We start from the raw sequence: 17,209 nt of genomic DNA, 5'->3' as shown, positions 1-17,209 counted from the left end.
AATTTATATTTAAAATGTTCATTTTGAACTAGAGATAATTTAATGTTCATACGCATACATACTTGACTCAGATCATCTCCTCTAGGCATTACAGTATCCGAGGCGACATAAAAAAAAACTGAGCCACTATCAATAAGATCCTACAAGGTATTTAAAAAAGAGTTGCACGTGTCAATTATATGTATCAATTAATTTAATTTTTAAATAAAATATGATTCTGAAACTTGTATCATTTTTTTAAAATTTAAATCAACATTAAATACCTGAAATGATGACGATGTCTATAGAAAACTATCAAGGGGATCAGGATGATCATATGGCCCATTTGGATGTAAACTCATCCTGATGGTCGTGTCCACCTGTACAACAAAATTAATTAAATCTAGATATTAAATCAAATGTACATGATGTTTATTTATTTATTTAAAATATTGAATGTAAGTTTGATGAACAAAATTAATTAAATCTCTAAATATATATATAAATTAAGAGAGAGTGTCAATGTACCGAATCTCTCTGCTCATGCGCAACAACCAATGCTGGAGGAGCTGCACTCACCACAGTGGCAGATGGGTAATCCGACGTCGAAGTCGATGTCGTAGTGGCCCCAAACATGGGTTGGAGACATGTAAATGTGTAAATAGTGAAGACATATAGATAGAGAGGTCTATATATATATATATATATATATAACTGCAAATTATGCATGTATGTACTGGATCTCCCCATACCTGTTTACCACGTAAATCATGATCTATGGGATGATCATCGACACAAAGAAAATTGACATATGAACCAATATTATCATGATCAGTGGATGCTCCCCGTGCAGCTGAAGAGGATGGACCATGATGTGAACTTTAAGCAAGGTCTGGACCATCACAAGGCCCATAGCATAGTCGATGGCAACTCGTACAAAAATGAGGTGTTGATGTACGTGGAATGGCTCTACTCATGTCAACATCATCCTCACCAGTGTTAATGTCACCACGATCCAACAAATCGGCTGTCTGCTAACTAAGGCTACTAGTGAGTGTGGTCAATGAGTCCAATGTGGAGATAATAGAACGCTGATGAATAGTCATAGGTATAACAGGCATAGGAGCCAAAATGGCCTGGCGACGGGTAGGTCTATTGGGGTCAATACGTGCCCCCAACCTATCCTATGGTATGCCACCACCAACACCCTAGAATGCTCTTATATCAAAATAATTGGGCTTTAAACCCAAAACAAACTCTGCATATAATTTTCTCAAGAAGTATAAAGGGCACTCTAAGTTGGCATGTGGTGGAGTATCAAATACCATCTACCATCGATCCAAAAAATTATCGGCCATGCCTCGATGTGTACACCACCCCATGGATATGCGGGATTTGTTTGGTGGAATGGGTTCACCTATGATGGGGTTTGAAAAATATGGAACAAGGTGAGATTTGTCTATTCTTAGGTTCAAAATAAAACCAGCATCTCTCCTTTCTCCATGCCCAATGTGAATCAAGCTCTGCATCTATAGACCTAATTGTATCAATAATGTTTTGCATAAACGGTGCATGTGTGGGGATATATGTGGTGCTCTAAGGATCTCGTTAACTTTCCCCTATATGAAAACAACATTCTCATCAATAATGGCTCGAAAGCAACCCTCAGCAGAATCAAGAGGTGGAGGATGATGATCGGGTGGGGGTGGGGGTGGAGGAGGGGGTGGGGTTGGGGGTGGAGGTGGAGGAGGAGGAGGAGGTGGGGGGTGGAGGTGGTGCACCATGGGCAGGGTCATCTGGGGGGGTTTGCTCAGGCCCTATTTCATTAAGCAAATCTTCTATATCAAACAAATCCATGTGATGATGTGTATGTAATCTAAGCTCTGTATATATATATATATATACACACACACACACACATGTACACATGATACATTTAATTAAAAGTCAAATAAGAATTTAAAATCTAACTTTTGAAACTAAAACATGAATTTAAATTACAAATAATTTTAAAACATGTACAATCTACATATATATATATATATACATTGTAAACATATATATACATATACAAACTTTACAAATAGATAAATGATAAAAAATTACATGTGTACATATGAAATCAAGAACATGCACGATTTTACATATAATATATATGATCATGTACATAAGAATTTAAAATTTAACATCTACATGATAATGTGTATAATTAATCATCAAGTGACACACATGACTTAAGGGGATTGGCCTACAGTTAGGACACGTGGCTTAAGGGGATCAAACTAGAAATAGGATAATTTTGGCTTAAGGGGATAGGCCTAAATAGGTCGTAATTAAATTTTGTAATTAATCATTTAAGACACACGACTTAAAGGGATTGTCCTAACTAGGACAATTAGCTTAAGGGGGTAGGCTTAATTAGGATGTATGTTAATAGATTGGCTTAAGGGGATTGGCTTAAGGGGATAGATTGAATGTATGTTAATAGGGGAATTGTCGTAATAGTATGTTAAGAGGCCCGTATGGTTGTAAATATAGTTGATTTAATGTACTTAGAATAGGAATTTCAAATTCAGCATCTACAAACTATAGGATGTATGTGGCTTAAGGGGACAAGCCTAAATTATAGGATGTACGTGCATTTCCTAATTACATGTGTCTTAAGGGGACATGGTCGAAATTAAATTACATTTGATCATAATTAAGTTTAATAAATTGAATATATAGTTAATAGGACCTATTTCATGCTATTTAATATATATGGCATTTAATAATATATATAGTTAATAGGTCCTAGTATGTCAAAAGGGGAATTGTCGTTATAGTATGTTAAGAGGTCCATATGGTTGTAAATATAGTTAATTTAATGTACTTAGAATAGGAATTTCAAATTTAGCATCTACAAATTATAAGATGTATGTGGCTTAAGGGGACAAGCCTAAATTATAGGATGTATGTGCATTTCCTAATTACATGTGTCTTAAGGGGACATGGTCGAAATTAAATTACATTTGATCATAATTAAGTTTAATAAATTGAATATATAGTTAATAGGACCTATTTCATGCTATTTAATATATATGGAATTTAATAATATATATAGTTAATAGGCCCTAGTATGTTAAAAGGGGAATTGTCGTAATAGTATGTTAAGAGGCCCGTATGGTTGTAAATAGTTGATTTAATGTACTTAGAATAGGAATTTCAAATTTAGCATCTAGAAATTATAGGATGTATGTGGCTTAAGGGGAGAAGCATAAATTATAGGATGTATGTGGCTTAAGGGGATAGGCCTAGAAATTATAGGATGTACGTGCAACGTTTCCTAATTACATGTGTCTTAAGGGGACAAGGTCGAAATTAAATTACATTTGATCATAATTAAGTTTAATAAATTGAATCTATAGTTAATAGGACCTATTACATGCTATTTAAGACACCTGTATGGTTGTAATTAGTTAATTTCATGTAAGTTTAGAATAGGAATTTCAAATTTAGCATCTACAAATTTTGTAATTAATCATTTAAGACACATGACAAACCGATTGGGCTAATTAGGATGTATGTGGCTTAAGATGATAGGCCTAATTAGGATGTATGTGGCTTAATACCATCTACCTAGATTATAGGATGTATGTGGCAAGTAAAGGAAAGAAGATTTACTTTAAATATAGGAGACACATGTGGCTTAAGGGGATCATTTTATAAGGTCCTAGTATATACATATAGTTAATAGGTCCTAGTATACATTTAAAAATGTCCTAGTATACATATAGTTTATAGGTCCTATTATACATATAGTTAAGGGGATCATTTTATAAGAAGATTTACTTTAAATATAGTTAATAGGTCCTAGTATACATTAAAAAGGGTATGATTGTAATAGTATATTTTAAGAGGGGTATAATCATAATTAGTTAATTAGTTAATTTCATGTACTTAAGACACCTGACTTAAGGGGATGGACGTATGTACACAATATAGGAGATCTTATGTGGTCAAATTGGGTCATAAGGGGTACATGTTGTGTACATAAATGTTAAAAAAGTGGCATGTGTGTGACGGGCCTTTAGGACCACATTGTGTTGTAAGGGGTCACGCATGTGTTCTAACATATGCATGACCCCTTAGGACCACATATGAGCCCTTTTAACATTCTATACTTAGTGTATGCAACATACCCCAACTACTAGGATGGTAAAAGGGGTCATATGTGGTCCTAAGGGGTCACACATGTGTGACCCCCTAGGACTAGATTATGATCCATTAGAACATAATGTGGTCCTAGTAAAGGCTCCTCACACACATGCACACATTGTAACTCAAGGTATAATATAGACATGGCTCAAACTAAATTATAGGACAAATGTGGCTTAAAAGGGGAATGAATTTCAAAATAGGAGATGACTTAAGGGGATACATGCATGTGTTCTACAATGTACATGTGCGACCCCATGGGATTGTGCATAGTGTCCTAAGGGGTCATGTATGTGGTCCTAAGGTGTCACACATGTACATTAGAATGTGCATGCATGACCCCTTAAGACCACATACATGACCCCTTTGGACACTATGGCTGATCCTATGGGGTCATATGTGGTCATAAGGGGTTGGACGTGATGTGATCCTATGTGGTCATAGGGGGTATGTTGTATACAACTTAAAGATGTTTTAAATAGTTTCATTTTTGTTGTAATTTTTTGGTTTTGGTTTTCATTTTCATTTTTGTTTTGATCTTGTAAACTAAATGTTTTGGTTTTGATTTTTTTGGGGGTTTTCGTTTCGTTTAAAAAAAATCCTAATCTAATCAATTCATAAAAAAATTTCAAACTAAATTTAACTAATTTTTAAAATAAAAACATACTTTTCTAATTAAAATAAAATTATTGAACTAAAACACATTTTTTTCAAACAAAAAAAATAAATTTAAAAATAAAAATTATTAACAAAAAGAATAATTTTTAAACTAAAAAATAAATCTAAACATGAATTATTGAATAAAAATGGGTGTTTAGCATACCTGGAGGACTAGAAGGTAGGTTGCTGGCAATTCTTGTGAGGGCTCCACACCTTGAATCGGGATCCCATATGATAAAAATGAACCGCATTACATTAAAAAAAAAAATTATATATTCGAAACGGGATCCCATGTTGAAATGAAACGGGATCCTGTTTCATTTCAACACGGGATCCCATTTCGTTTTCAACACAGGATCCCGTTTGGAGCTCTAGGCTCGGGATCCCAGGGCCCACGGGATCTCGTTTGATTTTAGGCTCGGGATGCTGAGAGCCAACGAGATCCCGATTCGTCTCCTACTCTTTCCACCCGATTTTGACTTTTTAACTAAGTCCAAAACTTCCACATTAAGTGGACACAACTTCTTGCACTTACCCAAATGCAGAAATAGGTCCCAGTTAGGGAAGGAGATGTCGTTGCCAAGGTGAAGACCCCAAATATGGTTAAAATTGCAAGGGTTGCAATTTTATGACACTACATTTAGCCCCCACTTTAGTGGGAGTATGACTTACGCTACTACTGCCAGTAAAGTAGAAGAAAAGAGAGATGAAGATGAGCAACACGAAGAAATGTCACAAGGAGTATAAGACACCACTAATATTGAGGAGCAAGAAAGCCCCATTCTTAGTGTCTCAAATCACACCAACATATGCAAGAGAACACAAAACAAAAAGGCACAAGACACACAAATCAAAGACAAAGCGCAAAAAGACACACGAAAAGAACAAGACACAAAATGAAAAACTAACTAGCCGAAGAGATCTTGAGCTCAGATGTCTCAACAACTAATCAGGACACAAAGGCCAATGCCATCTCATAAACATGGGCGATCACATAAAAGAGAAAAGCTAACATCATCCATGAACTATCAATAGTAAAACTATGAGTTCATGAGAGGAAGAAGAGAGAGAACATGAATACACACTTTGGTGATCCATGAGAAGAAAAGCAAAGGAGAAAGGAACCATGGACGTCTCGCCCCTAAAAATAGGTGATCCATGGAGAGAAGGACATGGAAAATCTTGCCCCTAGAGCTTGCCTAGGTGATCCATGTAGAGAGAGAGAGAGTGAGAACACCGTTAGTCCCACTCAACCTCATGCACGTGTGTGCAAGTGAGGTTCAAAGCGCCTCATAGGAGTCTATGCCCAAGTATGCTACAACCTGTATAGAATGTAAAGTACAAGTGTCAAGAAAGGTGTGATATCTCACTCTAAGAGACTGTGCTCTGGTTCCGAGAATAATCACCCCGCATAAAAGAAAAGTGGCACCATCTTGCTCTAACAGACCGTGCTCTGGTTCCAAGAATGACCCACTATACAAGAGAAAAGTGATGACATCTTTCTCTAAGAAGTTTCCCTCTAGTGCCAAGAATGTCTCACTATACAAGAAAAGAAGAAGTGAAGACATATCTCTCTAAGAGACCGTGCTCTAGTTCCGAGAATGACCCACTGTACAAAAAGTGATGACATCTTGCTCTAAGAGGTTTCCCTCTGGTTCCAAGAATGTCCCACTGTATAATGCATGAGAGAAGTATAGTACAAAGGAGCAGTGTGGGTGGCCCCCCTTAAGATGTCAACATAGGTTGGTGTTGATATCTTAAGGAAAACAGAACAAGGATACCTACCTTCATCACAAAGAAGATATCCGCTATGAAACAATGTCATAAATCAAAGCAAGAGAGGGAATACTCTTCAAGCAAGGATAAGATAGTTGACAAGAGATACCTTGATGTAAGTGTAAAGGTGATCCTTGGAGGAGAAGAGATCTTTATTCAAAAGATATCTACCCCCAAGAGGAGTTGCCTTAGACAAATATAACATCTTCTAGAACAAGAAAAGGAAAGAACAAGAATGCAATCCTTCCTCCTATTTCTAGGTGAAAGGGATTCTTGATGAGGGATGACTCACGTTTAGCCCCCAAAGGGATGGTTGGATTTATCATAGATGTACATTGCCAAGTGTAAAAGAGGTCTTAAGGACCAACACCTCTTGTATAAAAGAGAATCCTTAAGTCAATAACCAACAATTCTACACAAGGAATGACATCAAGTAATAGAACTCACACCATCCACATAATAGGGCAAAGTGGATCCCTAGAGAAAGAGAGAGAGAAGGATCATTCCTCCCCAAGCTAAGAGACAATGAGAAGAGCTTACACAATCTACTAGAGAGAGATTAAACATAAGCAAATATGCAATGAACTTACATGAACACATGCAAGAAAATACATTAGTAAATGTAAAATACATTTCTCAAGAAGTGGCAATTTTCGAAAAGAAGAGAGAAAAATCATCATACATTCCCCAAGGGGGATTATTCAGAAAAGCATACCATTGTAATAAATGATAATCACATATGAAAAATGAAGCCCCTAAAGGAAATAATGATACAAGGGAAAGGAGTGAAAATCGTTGCCCCCCAAGTGAGGAGAACAAGGAGAAATATTACACATTTTCTGATGGTGATTATTTTCAAGTGATATGTCATCCTAGTGGAACAAATCCTCTCAAGGAAAGGATACATACCTCCCAAGAGATCATTCCTTAATAAGGGGCATATCATACTTACGAATAATCAAAACCATAGAAGAGGTAAGATTTCCAAGAGAATGAAGGCAAGAGAAGAAGTTCAGTACGCATTAAACATGCCTCTCTCCAAGCAAAGAGGAAAACCAAAGAACAATTATATGCTCACATAGGAATAGCCCTATGCAAGAAAAGAGATCTAATAATGAATAATGCACAAAGATAGAGATAAATGTATAGAAAGAAGAAGAGAAAATGGACTTCATGTTGCTGCCCCAAAGTGAAACAATACCACCACTAATGATAAAGAGCTCCCATTAAATGACCTAATTATGCCATAGGGTGAAGAGCAACATGAAGGGAAAAGAAGTGCTAAGGCACTATGTTTTTACCAAGAAATACAACTAGATCTTTTGTGAGACAAATGTGTGCAAGATCATATTCTAGTTGAACAAATTGCTTAAATGCATATCATTTTCCAATAGAATGTGAATATAAATCACAAAAAATGCAATATTCAATACTTTTCACTTGCTTAAGATCTTTGTTTTTATTTTGAGGGGGAAAGGAAATGTTCTTTTCATACTTCAATCTCCAATAGATTCTTGTAGCTAATCTTTTGGGATGGTAAATATCATCTTCCCATGAAGAAGAAGGTTGGTTATAAGAAGGAGTTTCATTATCCACAATTCTAATTTTGCCACTATTTATGCCATCTTGAATAGATTTTTGAAAGTCAGGGCAATCATCAGCATTATGGTCATGGGTTTGATGAAATGAACAAAAAGGATGCTTTCAAGAAGAAGCATTCTTGCGGGCTCTCTTGATTTGTTGTTTTTGAAGGTAATCTTGAAAGTTTTGAAGTCTAAGGAATTTGTCCATAGAAAGAGGGGTACCACTTCCTAGGCCTCTTGTAGTAGTTTGTGTAGGAGGGTTTATAGGGACACGAATTCCATGCTCAAATTTCCCAATTCCTTGTCCTTTAAAACCTTGTTTCATAATTATATGAAAACCATGACTATAAGAATGGTGCAATTGACTAGATGGAGGAATAGGATCATGAATTTCTTTGAAATCTGATGTGTAAGGAGGCATAAAAGGATTTGTAGATGAAGGAGGAATATCATGTGAAATGAGAATCTCTTTGCCTTTATCAAGCTTATCCTTTTGGAAGATTGGGGAAGAACATCTTCATCATCTAAACACTCATTTTTAGTGATTTCTACGTGAGGAGAAAGGTCATGAATAAAATGCATGACATCATCCTCTCTACATAGACTTTGATGTTGAAGATAGGTCTTGGGAGAATAAGGAGGATCCAAAGATGTAAGAATGTTGATGTTGTCATATTGCCCCCTTTCTCAAGGGTGCGTGTAGAAGAAGAAGATGGTTCCATATTACTTTCCATTGTTTTCTCTCTTGTAGAAAGATCATTGGGTAAAGCATTAGATCTCATTTCTTTCACACAAGATACCCTAGGAGAGGTACAAGGGTTAGGATCTTTTGGTTTAGGATATAAAATCCTTAAGGTGATTAACATAGGAAATGCATGTTGTTAACAACATCACCATAATACAACATAAATGATACATGAAAGCTTTGAGATCTAATAATTTGGAAATCCTAACAACACAATATGACCAAGTGCTATGAAGAAAGAGAAGAAACAGGAAATGGAAGAAACTCTTATCTGACACATGATAAATACATGCAAAAATTAATGTAATCACATGCAAAAGAGCAAGTAAATCCAATTTATTAATTGCCATTAAAAGTCTCTTAAGTGAAATCTGAATTTGCTGGAAAAGCAAATCTAAAATTAGGGCCTTTTTATGAAAATTAATTTTAAGATGTGAATTTGATGAATTTTGAATTTGTGTTCGACCTTAGAGAGTGTTAAAATTTATAAAGTACGCTGATTTTCTGGATTTGATCATAAAAATACAGTCAATTCCATCTCCCGAAATTTCAGGAAAAAAGTCGAGGACCGTGGCGGGAATGCACACAGTCTGACCAACATTTTTTGAAATTTTCAGGGATGATAGAGATTATGATTTTAATGTGGAATCCAAAAAAACTGCCGATTTGGAGATGTCTAGATCGGTCAAACTTGCAATCAAAGGTCGAAAATAAAAGAAATAATAAAAATTAGGGTTTTATAATTTAACCACTGAATTTTCATAATAAAGAGGCAAATTTGAATTGCAATTTTGAAATAGAAATTAGATCTGAAACAAGTAATTAAAGTTTTACACTTCACAAGCTTAATTTTCTCAAAATGAAAAATTTGGGTTTTTATGCAATTAACCTCTAAAATTTGCAAATAGATTAAACTTAAAAATGAAGATTTGAAATTCAAATTGTAATTAATTAGATCTGAGAATGAGAAATCAAAATTAATGTGTAAGACGTTGGGTTCCCCAAAATGTAAAGTGGAAAATTGGATCCTAGTGATTCCCCACCTAGGAGAGAGAAAGGAAGCCACTAGGATGATTTTCACTTGGGAGATACTTTACATTCAAAAGAGGGGCTTGAATCCGCTAGATCCAAATCCAAGGGGAACGATGTGAATTCTAAGTGAATTTCAAGTGGTTGAAGTGTGATTTACCCTCTTTTGTAAATGAAAAAGTTGACTTGTTGACTATGTGGAAAAGAGAGAGGAAATGAGTGAAATGAGGTGCTACTAGTTCGAGATTGCGTTGTAACTTCAGATCTGAGCTAATTAAATTGACGTGGATCTTCCCTTCAAAATTGGGGAAAATTCGTCATCGAGACCGTGGCTGGAATGTACATGGTCCGCTACAAAATTCGTGAAATGAAAAGGGTTCTTTTGTCTCTGCAAATGAAGTCCAAACCGATAATTACAGCTACACACCTACAACCTACACACAAAAAAGAGAGAGAGAATGGTTGTAGATAGGGGTTTGCCTCGGTCAAACCTTGGTTGAGGAATCAAACTAGAAAGAAAGTAATTGCAAATGCTTGAATGTAAACAATGGAGATGTATACCTTGTAGATCTACAACTTGTTGATGATGATTGATTTTATTCTTGAATGTAACCACACATGTTGTATGAAATGGCACATGAAAAAACCCTAACGCACACGCATGCTTGCAAATGAATGTTGTAATGTTGCTCCCATGGATGAATGAAGAATACTTGAATGCTTGATGATGACCTTGAAATCTTGTATCTTCTCCTTATGCCTATGATCTCCTATCATGTGTTCATCTGTCCTCCATTCATCCTTGAATGAGGGTATTGAATTCCTTTTAATATATGCCTCAAGGATTAATTTTCAACCACTGAAGGCCGACAAAGATGAATTACAAACCCTAAAGACAAGAAATGCATAGGAGATCGGGCAGACCAAACATAGGGCCACCCTAAGGGGTGAGGACAAGGGCCTCATGCCCCTGTCCTAGGGGGACAGGGGTGCCACGCCACTGTCCTGCCCTATTTTGGGGCCCAGACAGGGTTTAAAGCAGACACAAGACATGAAGGAGAAAAATTGAAGGGTTGAAAATGCAAAAATAGGTCTCGGTTAGGGAAGGAGATGTCGTCACCAAGGTGAGGACCCCAAATATGGCTAAAATTGTTGGGGTGTCAATTTTATGATACTACAACATGTTTCCTATCTAAAGAATAAAGTACAAATCATTAATAAATTTAACAAACTCTTCCTAACATTATTTTTCCTATAAACATTCACTATGCTACATCTATTGAGCTTAACAGTTTAGTTATGGTCAACCTTTTCTTTGTTTTTTTCACTTTTTTTGGTAAATTTTTGTAAGAGACAACTTGTTGATCCAAATAAGTATGGTTAGTGGGGTTTAACTTGTTATTATTTTAAATTTTGTGATTACAATAAAAAATTATAAATTTAAATATTTTAATCATATATTATAAAATAAGTCAACAATTCTAGGATCATTTTATGAATACCATGTTTTCAGTTATAATCTTGATCCTCAAATAAATATTCAAATTTTGAGTATCTCTCAAAAGCATTTTCCAATACATTGATTATAAATATATCAAAGCTCATCTTTTGAATCATCCCACCTTATTAAAATTACAAAATAAAATGTATGGAAAATTCTATCATATTCTAAACAATGGTTTCCCATATGAATTATGAATTCTAAGATGGAATTTTATAATTTCTTTATCAAAATATGTTGATCGAAAATGTACTCTCCAACCCTAGAGGATAAAAAAAAAAGTATTATATGTTGATGGAGTTTAATAAGAATGAGAGCTTAAGATGAGATCCTAACCAATATAGCTAGGTAATGTGTTTAGGAATGACAAGCCGTCAAAATATTGGCCATACACCTCATCAAAATCTAGCTTACTTGTATCTCATAAAAGACATGTCGAGTGATGATACACAATTCTTTACCTATTATTTTGTATATTTTTGTGTAGTTACCACTATACCATCTTTGTAACATTACTACGTAGACTTTAAATCATAGATTTTTTTCATTGAATTAAATTTTTTAAAGGTAAATAAATAAATTAAGGATATATGTATATAATACCATCTCCCTCCCTATTCCATATCTATCTCACTATCTCTACTCTAACTTTATCATTCTATGCCACAATCTCTCTCTCTCTCTCTCTCTCTCTCTCTCTCTCTCTCTCTCTCTCTCTGTGTGTGTGTGTGTGTGTGTGTGTGTGTGTGTGCGCGCGTGCGCGCGCATGTGTGTGTGTGTTTGCCTCTCTAACTCTAGCTCTCCAATTTTTTCTTCCATCTTTCCTTCAATATCTATCTCATTATCTATCCACCTCTCTCTGTCCTTATATCTCTCCCTCTCTTCCTCTCTTTGTATATCACTTCCTATATCTATCTTTATCTTTTTATCTCTCTCTCTCATTCTCTTCCTCTCTTCCTCTATATATTTACCTCTTCCATCTATATCTATCCCCCCCTTCTCTCTCTCTCTCTTTATCTCTCCATTTCCTTCTCTCTATATCCCTCTCTTTCTCCATATGAATCTCAATCTTCGTCTCTATGTTCAAGTCTCTATCTTTATCTCTTTACCCCTCTGTATTTTCCACTCTCTCTCCTTATTGCAATTATTATATGAGCCTACTAGTAATGTAGCTTATTATGTTTCTAATTCAAAGGTATTATTTCAATCATTTTTAGATCCATGAAAGTGGATGAATAGTTGAATTAAAGACATCACTTCTCTATTGAGAGTTTTGTTAAATGACCTACGAATTTCCCTCATGGATTGTATAAATGTATGAAAAAAACAAAGATTTTTTTTTTAAAAATTGACCTTCCACAACTATTCGGCGTACCCATTGCACACCAAGGTACAATTACTAGTTATGTCATTAATGGAAGATTATAATTGAATGTGATAGTATAGCTAATTTCAATATTAAAGATTATAATTAAATATGACAGTATAACTAACTTGAATATTATAGACTATAATTCAATGTGACAGTGTAACTAAATAATCATTAAAATTATGATTAGATATGCCAATATAACTAACTTCAATATTATAGATTATAATTGAATATAATATATTGAAATTATCTCGATTATAGGTGGATTCGTTCCCGACCCTTGACTGGTATTAGACGTATGACATATGCGAGTAAATCTTTTAAGTTGAAAGACTTCACGATTTTGAAAATTCATAAATTTTTTTATATGAATTGGAATCGAACTCAAACTTTTGGACCGTGAAATAACTACAATGTCGTGAATTCACAAAACGTTTAGAAAGTTCCTTAAATGCAAACGTAACAGCAGACGTTGGCATCCATTGACTTGAACATAATTGTGGACTCTTCTTTCGAAGTTTGTTTTGCTCACTTCTGTGCAAACGTAGGGAATGACGTTTTTTCCTTTGACTTAAGGTTCCACACCACGCACACCTGAGCCTTATAGATATTTTAATAATTTGAATGCCTTTGTCACCCAATTTCAGATCCTCACCTTGTGCAAGCAGAAGCACAGCACCATGTCTCAAACTAAGCCCACCTTAGCTCCGCTTTTAACGCCCTACCAAATGGGTCCTTTCAATTTGGCTCACAGGTATCTCTTTTTCAAATCAAATTTGTTTTTTTACATAGGAGAAGAGCATCAATAGATAACATAGTTCCAATAACCATCACCTTATTGTCATGTTGACCCCCCAATAGTCGTCATAGTGAAAACACCATTAATAAATTTGTTTTGTACCAATAGCCGATCATTTTTGTAATTAATTGGCCCATTTGTGTACCACTATTGGAACATTTGTGCACCACTCTTGGGACATTTGTCAACAAGTACTAGCGATTTTGAGTTGACGGTTACTGGAACATCTTTAGTTAGGTATCAGGTGACACTTTGAAATGTGTACTTTTTGACCTTTGTGCGCATAACTGATTCCACAGTGTGCATCATTACTACCCAGAACCCAGATCAATAGCTATAAACAATTAAGTCGCATACGAAGACAACTAAAAAAAAAAATTTAAAATCCGATGTACCATTTAAGATCTCTGGTTGCGCGAAGTTAGCTATGACGACTACTGGTGCTCTTCCCCTATGACGCACCATTTTTTTTTTTTGGGTGGTTTTAGAGTGGTTTTGGCTCCTCTGACCAGGCAAAGATCGTACAACAATATTCCTCAGCCGCATGCAATTTTGTACTACTCTCAGCGAACAACCCGCGGGGGCTTGTTGATCGCTGAGGCAACAGGGGTCTCTGATACTTCTCAAGGGTGGGTCACGACTCCACTTACATTCATTTGAATTTTTGCTTGCTCCAAACTTTTGAATGCTTACTGATATATAATTCTCTTCAAATTGCAGGCATGCAGATGCGCCTGAAATATGGACACGGGAGCAGGTTGAAGCCTGGAAGCCCATTGTGAAGGCTGTGCATGATAAAGGGGGAATTTTCTTCTGTCAAATATGGCATGCCGGAAGATATTCTCACGTGGGTCGGTGTTTCCATGCTTTCCCCTGTTTTCTTCAATTTAGTTGGTTGTCCTGCAAAACAAAGAAACAGTATATGTATAATATGTATTGCAATGCAGATTATCAGCTTAATGGGCAATCTCCAGTTTCCTCCACAAGCAAACCAATACCTGGAAAGATCCCTTTACCGAATCGAAAGGATGTGGCGGACTTCTCAACTCCTCGGCCTTTGAAAACAGAGGAAATTCCCAATATTGTTGCAGATTTTCGAGAAGCCGCTAGAAATGCTATAGATGCAGGTATGTTTCTATTCTTATCTGTGGCTATCTTGATTTGAAGAAGAAAATGTTCGTTTTGTTGATATAATCAGTACCCTTTCGAACAGGGTTCGACGGTGTTGAAATCCATGGGGCCCATGGGTTCCTTCTCGACCAGTTCATGAAAGACAGTGTAAACGATCGAACCGGTCGCTATGGAGGAACATTGGAGAATCGTTGCAGATTTGTAGTTGAAGTTGTGGAAGCAGTGGTAGATGAAATTGGAGCAGAGCATGTGGGAATTCGGCTTTCTCCCTTTTATGATCCCCAGGACTCAAATCCGGAGGCGCTGGGACTTTACATGGCAGAGGCTCTGAATAAATACAACATTTTATATGCGCATTTTGTTGAGCCCAGGTTGCTTAATTTGGAGAGAACAATAGAGAGTGAAAAGAGCCTAATTCCGATGAGGAAAGCATTCAAGGGGACATTTTTGGCAGCAGGGGGTTATGACCGAGATGATGGGAACAAAGCTGTTACTAGTGGCAGAGCAGATTTAGTGGTTTATGGGCGACTGTTTTTGGCATATCCAGATTTGCCAAAAAGATTTGAGTTGAATGCACCACTCAATAAATATAAGAGAGAAACATTTTATACTTCCGATCCTGTCGTCGGGTACACAGATTATCCATTCCTGGAATCTTAGAACCTGGTTTTCCCTAGGTTTTGATTTGATAGTAGTATTAAAATGTTCGGTCAGTTTTATGTTAGTCCTTAAAAGCTTCTAAGGAAGTTGTTCGAGAATGTTATGCGCATTTACAAAATGATACATTTTAATATTTTTAATTTTTAATTAATTATTATTTGGTATTATTATTGTATAATCATGGTTTAGTTTTCAGTATTTTGCATTTTCCGTTTTAATATGGTATCATAGAAATTTGCATTTTGAATTTATGAAAAAACAGAAGAGATTCGACTACGAAAGGAGAAAGTAAAAAAAATGTAAACTAAAGGAGTTTATATTATTTTTCAATAAACCAAGCATTATTAGATTCAATTTTAACATTATCAAAATGATGATGGATGGAAGGTATGATTAATAATCAAAATTGAATATATAAAAATCATATAATCATAGAATTTGTTTCTAATAATTAGATGTTAAAAGTAAAAAATGGGAATATCTAAGAGTGTATATTTAGTCAATAGGCTATTATTTGTGGGAAAGTTTCCACCAAAATGTAATGTCTCATGTTGGAAAAAATTTCTAGTCGCTGAAAAAAAAGTATCATTGTTGAAAAAGGTATGGGTGCTATTAATTACATTGATAGAGGTTAGTACACTAGTAGTTGAATAGTTAATTTGTGATATGGGTTTGACTAAGACTTTTCCTTTAAATAAATGTCCCCTACACATTTGAATCAAACCAAGAGCGTGCAAATGTAATATTGGAAGGCTTCCATTTTCATGCATGTTTAAAAGCATAGATTGTTAATTTCCTAGTTGGATATAATAGGTATAATGTGAATCTTCTTTTTCAAAATTGCTATTTTTTTTAAATACTCAACTTTGTTTCATACAAAAATTAAAAATAGGGGTTGTTACTTTTTAATATATAACTAATCATTATGTCTAGAGTAAAATTTTGTGGAAATTATAGGATCTTGATATTGCCAAAAAATAATTTGAATTTTTTTTTTAAGAAAACAAATAACATACAACTTATATATTAGTATAGATAGTTTAGATATATAGTTCGATGTTTTGAGCTTTTAAGTATATATTTGAAATATTTTTATCCACTAATAATTATTTATTCATCTTAGATATATAATTATATCAATACTATTTGATGTTTATACAAATAAATTATTTTAATAGTTTTTTTTTTTAAGAAAATATTATACAAAAATAAAGTAACATTAAAATGTATTAATGTAAATTATTCTAGTTACAAAAAATATGATTATAAAAATGATACAAAGTTAATTTATTTTTCTTTTGATAGTGAAAAAATGTAAGTAGTTATAGAAAATTTTATTTATTAGTATTTGTTATTAGAAAATATTATTATAAATAGAATTGAAAAAATAGTTATCTTTTCAAAAAAAAATATGCAACTCACATTTTAATTAACATTATATAAAAATTAGGTAGGAAGTCATTGTTTAGCAATTTGTGGATTATGGTCCCCTCCACAATTGTCTGGAAATTTATAAGGAGCAAAACAGAAGGATCTTTCAAGGAAAGGAAATGGATAGTGAGAGACTCTATGGTAAGATAGAATGACATCTAGTAGAATTATTCAACAAAATAGCTAGAAACAAGGCCCTCGAGAAAAGTATTTTCACAAACTAGGATGAGAGGATATCCACAATTCTCACAGGGCTGAAAAATCCCCCTTATACAGGGGGTGGTGTGGGGTGAATCAGTGTCTAATTGGTGAGTGAAATATTTGAACTTATTTATAACTTTTCAAC

At 34.8% G+C, this 17,209-nt stretch overlaps 1 protein-coding gene across 1 annotated transcript; it reads left to right on the top strand.

The window, feature by feature from the left end:
* Window positions 1-14,094: 14,094 nt before the first annotated feature.
* Window positions 14,095-15,530, top strand: LOC131054214 (putative 12-oxophytodienoate reductase 11). Its single transcript, XM_057988674.2, has 4 exons — window positions 14,095-14,270; window positions 14,362-14,492; window positions 14,589-14,768; window positions 14,855-15,530. The coding sequence occupies exons 1-4, from the start codon at window positions 14,095-14,097 to the stop codon at window positions 15,430-15,432; spliced, it is 1,065 nt and encodes a 354-aa protein (XP_057844657.2). The 3' UTR covers window positions 15,433-15,530.
* The last annotated feature ends 1,679 nt before the right edge of the window (window positions 15,531-17,209 follow it).

Source organism: Cryptomeria japonica, chromosome 3, assembly GCF_030272615.1.
Source record: "Cryptomeria japonica chromosome 3, Sugi_1.0, whole genome shotgun sequence".
NCBI lineage: Eukaryota > Viridiplantae > Streptophyta > Pinopsida > Cupressales > Cupressaceae > Cryptomeria > Cryptomeria japonica.
The sequence above is the reverse complement of the archived record's forward strand: the minus strand, read 5'-3'. Positions and strand labels throughout refer to the sequence as shown.

Bases quoted from the DNA above. Each gene is read 5' to 3' on its own strand.
- LOC131054214 (XM_057988674.2), top strand. From the start codon at position 14,095: ATGACGCACCATTTTTTTTTTTTGGGTGGTTTTAGAGTGGTTTTGGCT. The intron at 14,271-14,361 runs GTGGGTCACGAC...TTCAAATTGCAG, and splicing joins GTCTCTGATACTTCTCAAGG to GCATGCAGATGCGCCTGAAA. The intron at 14,493-14,588 runs GTCGGTGTTTCC...ATTGCAATGCAG, and splicing joins CGGAAGATATTCTCACGTGG to ATTATCAGCTTAATGGGCAA.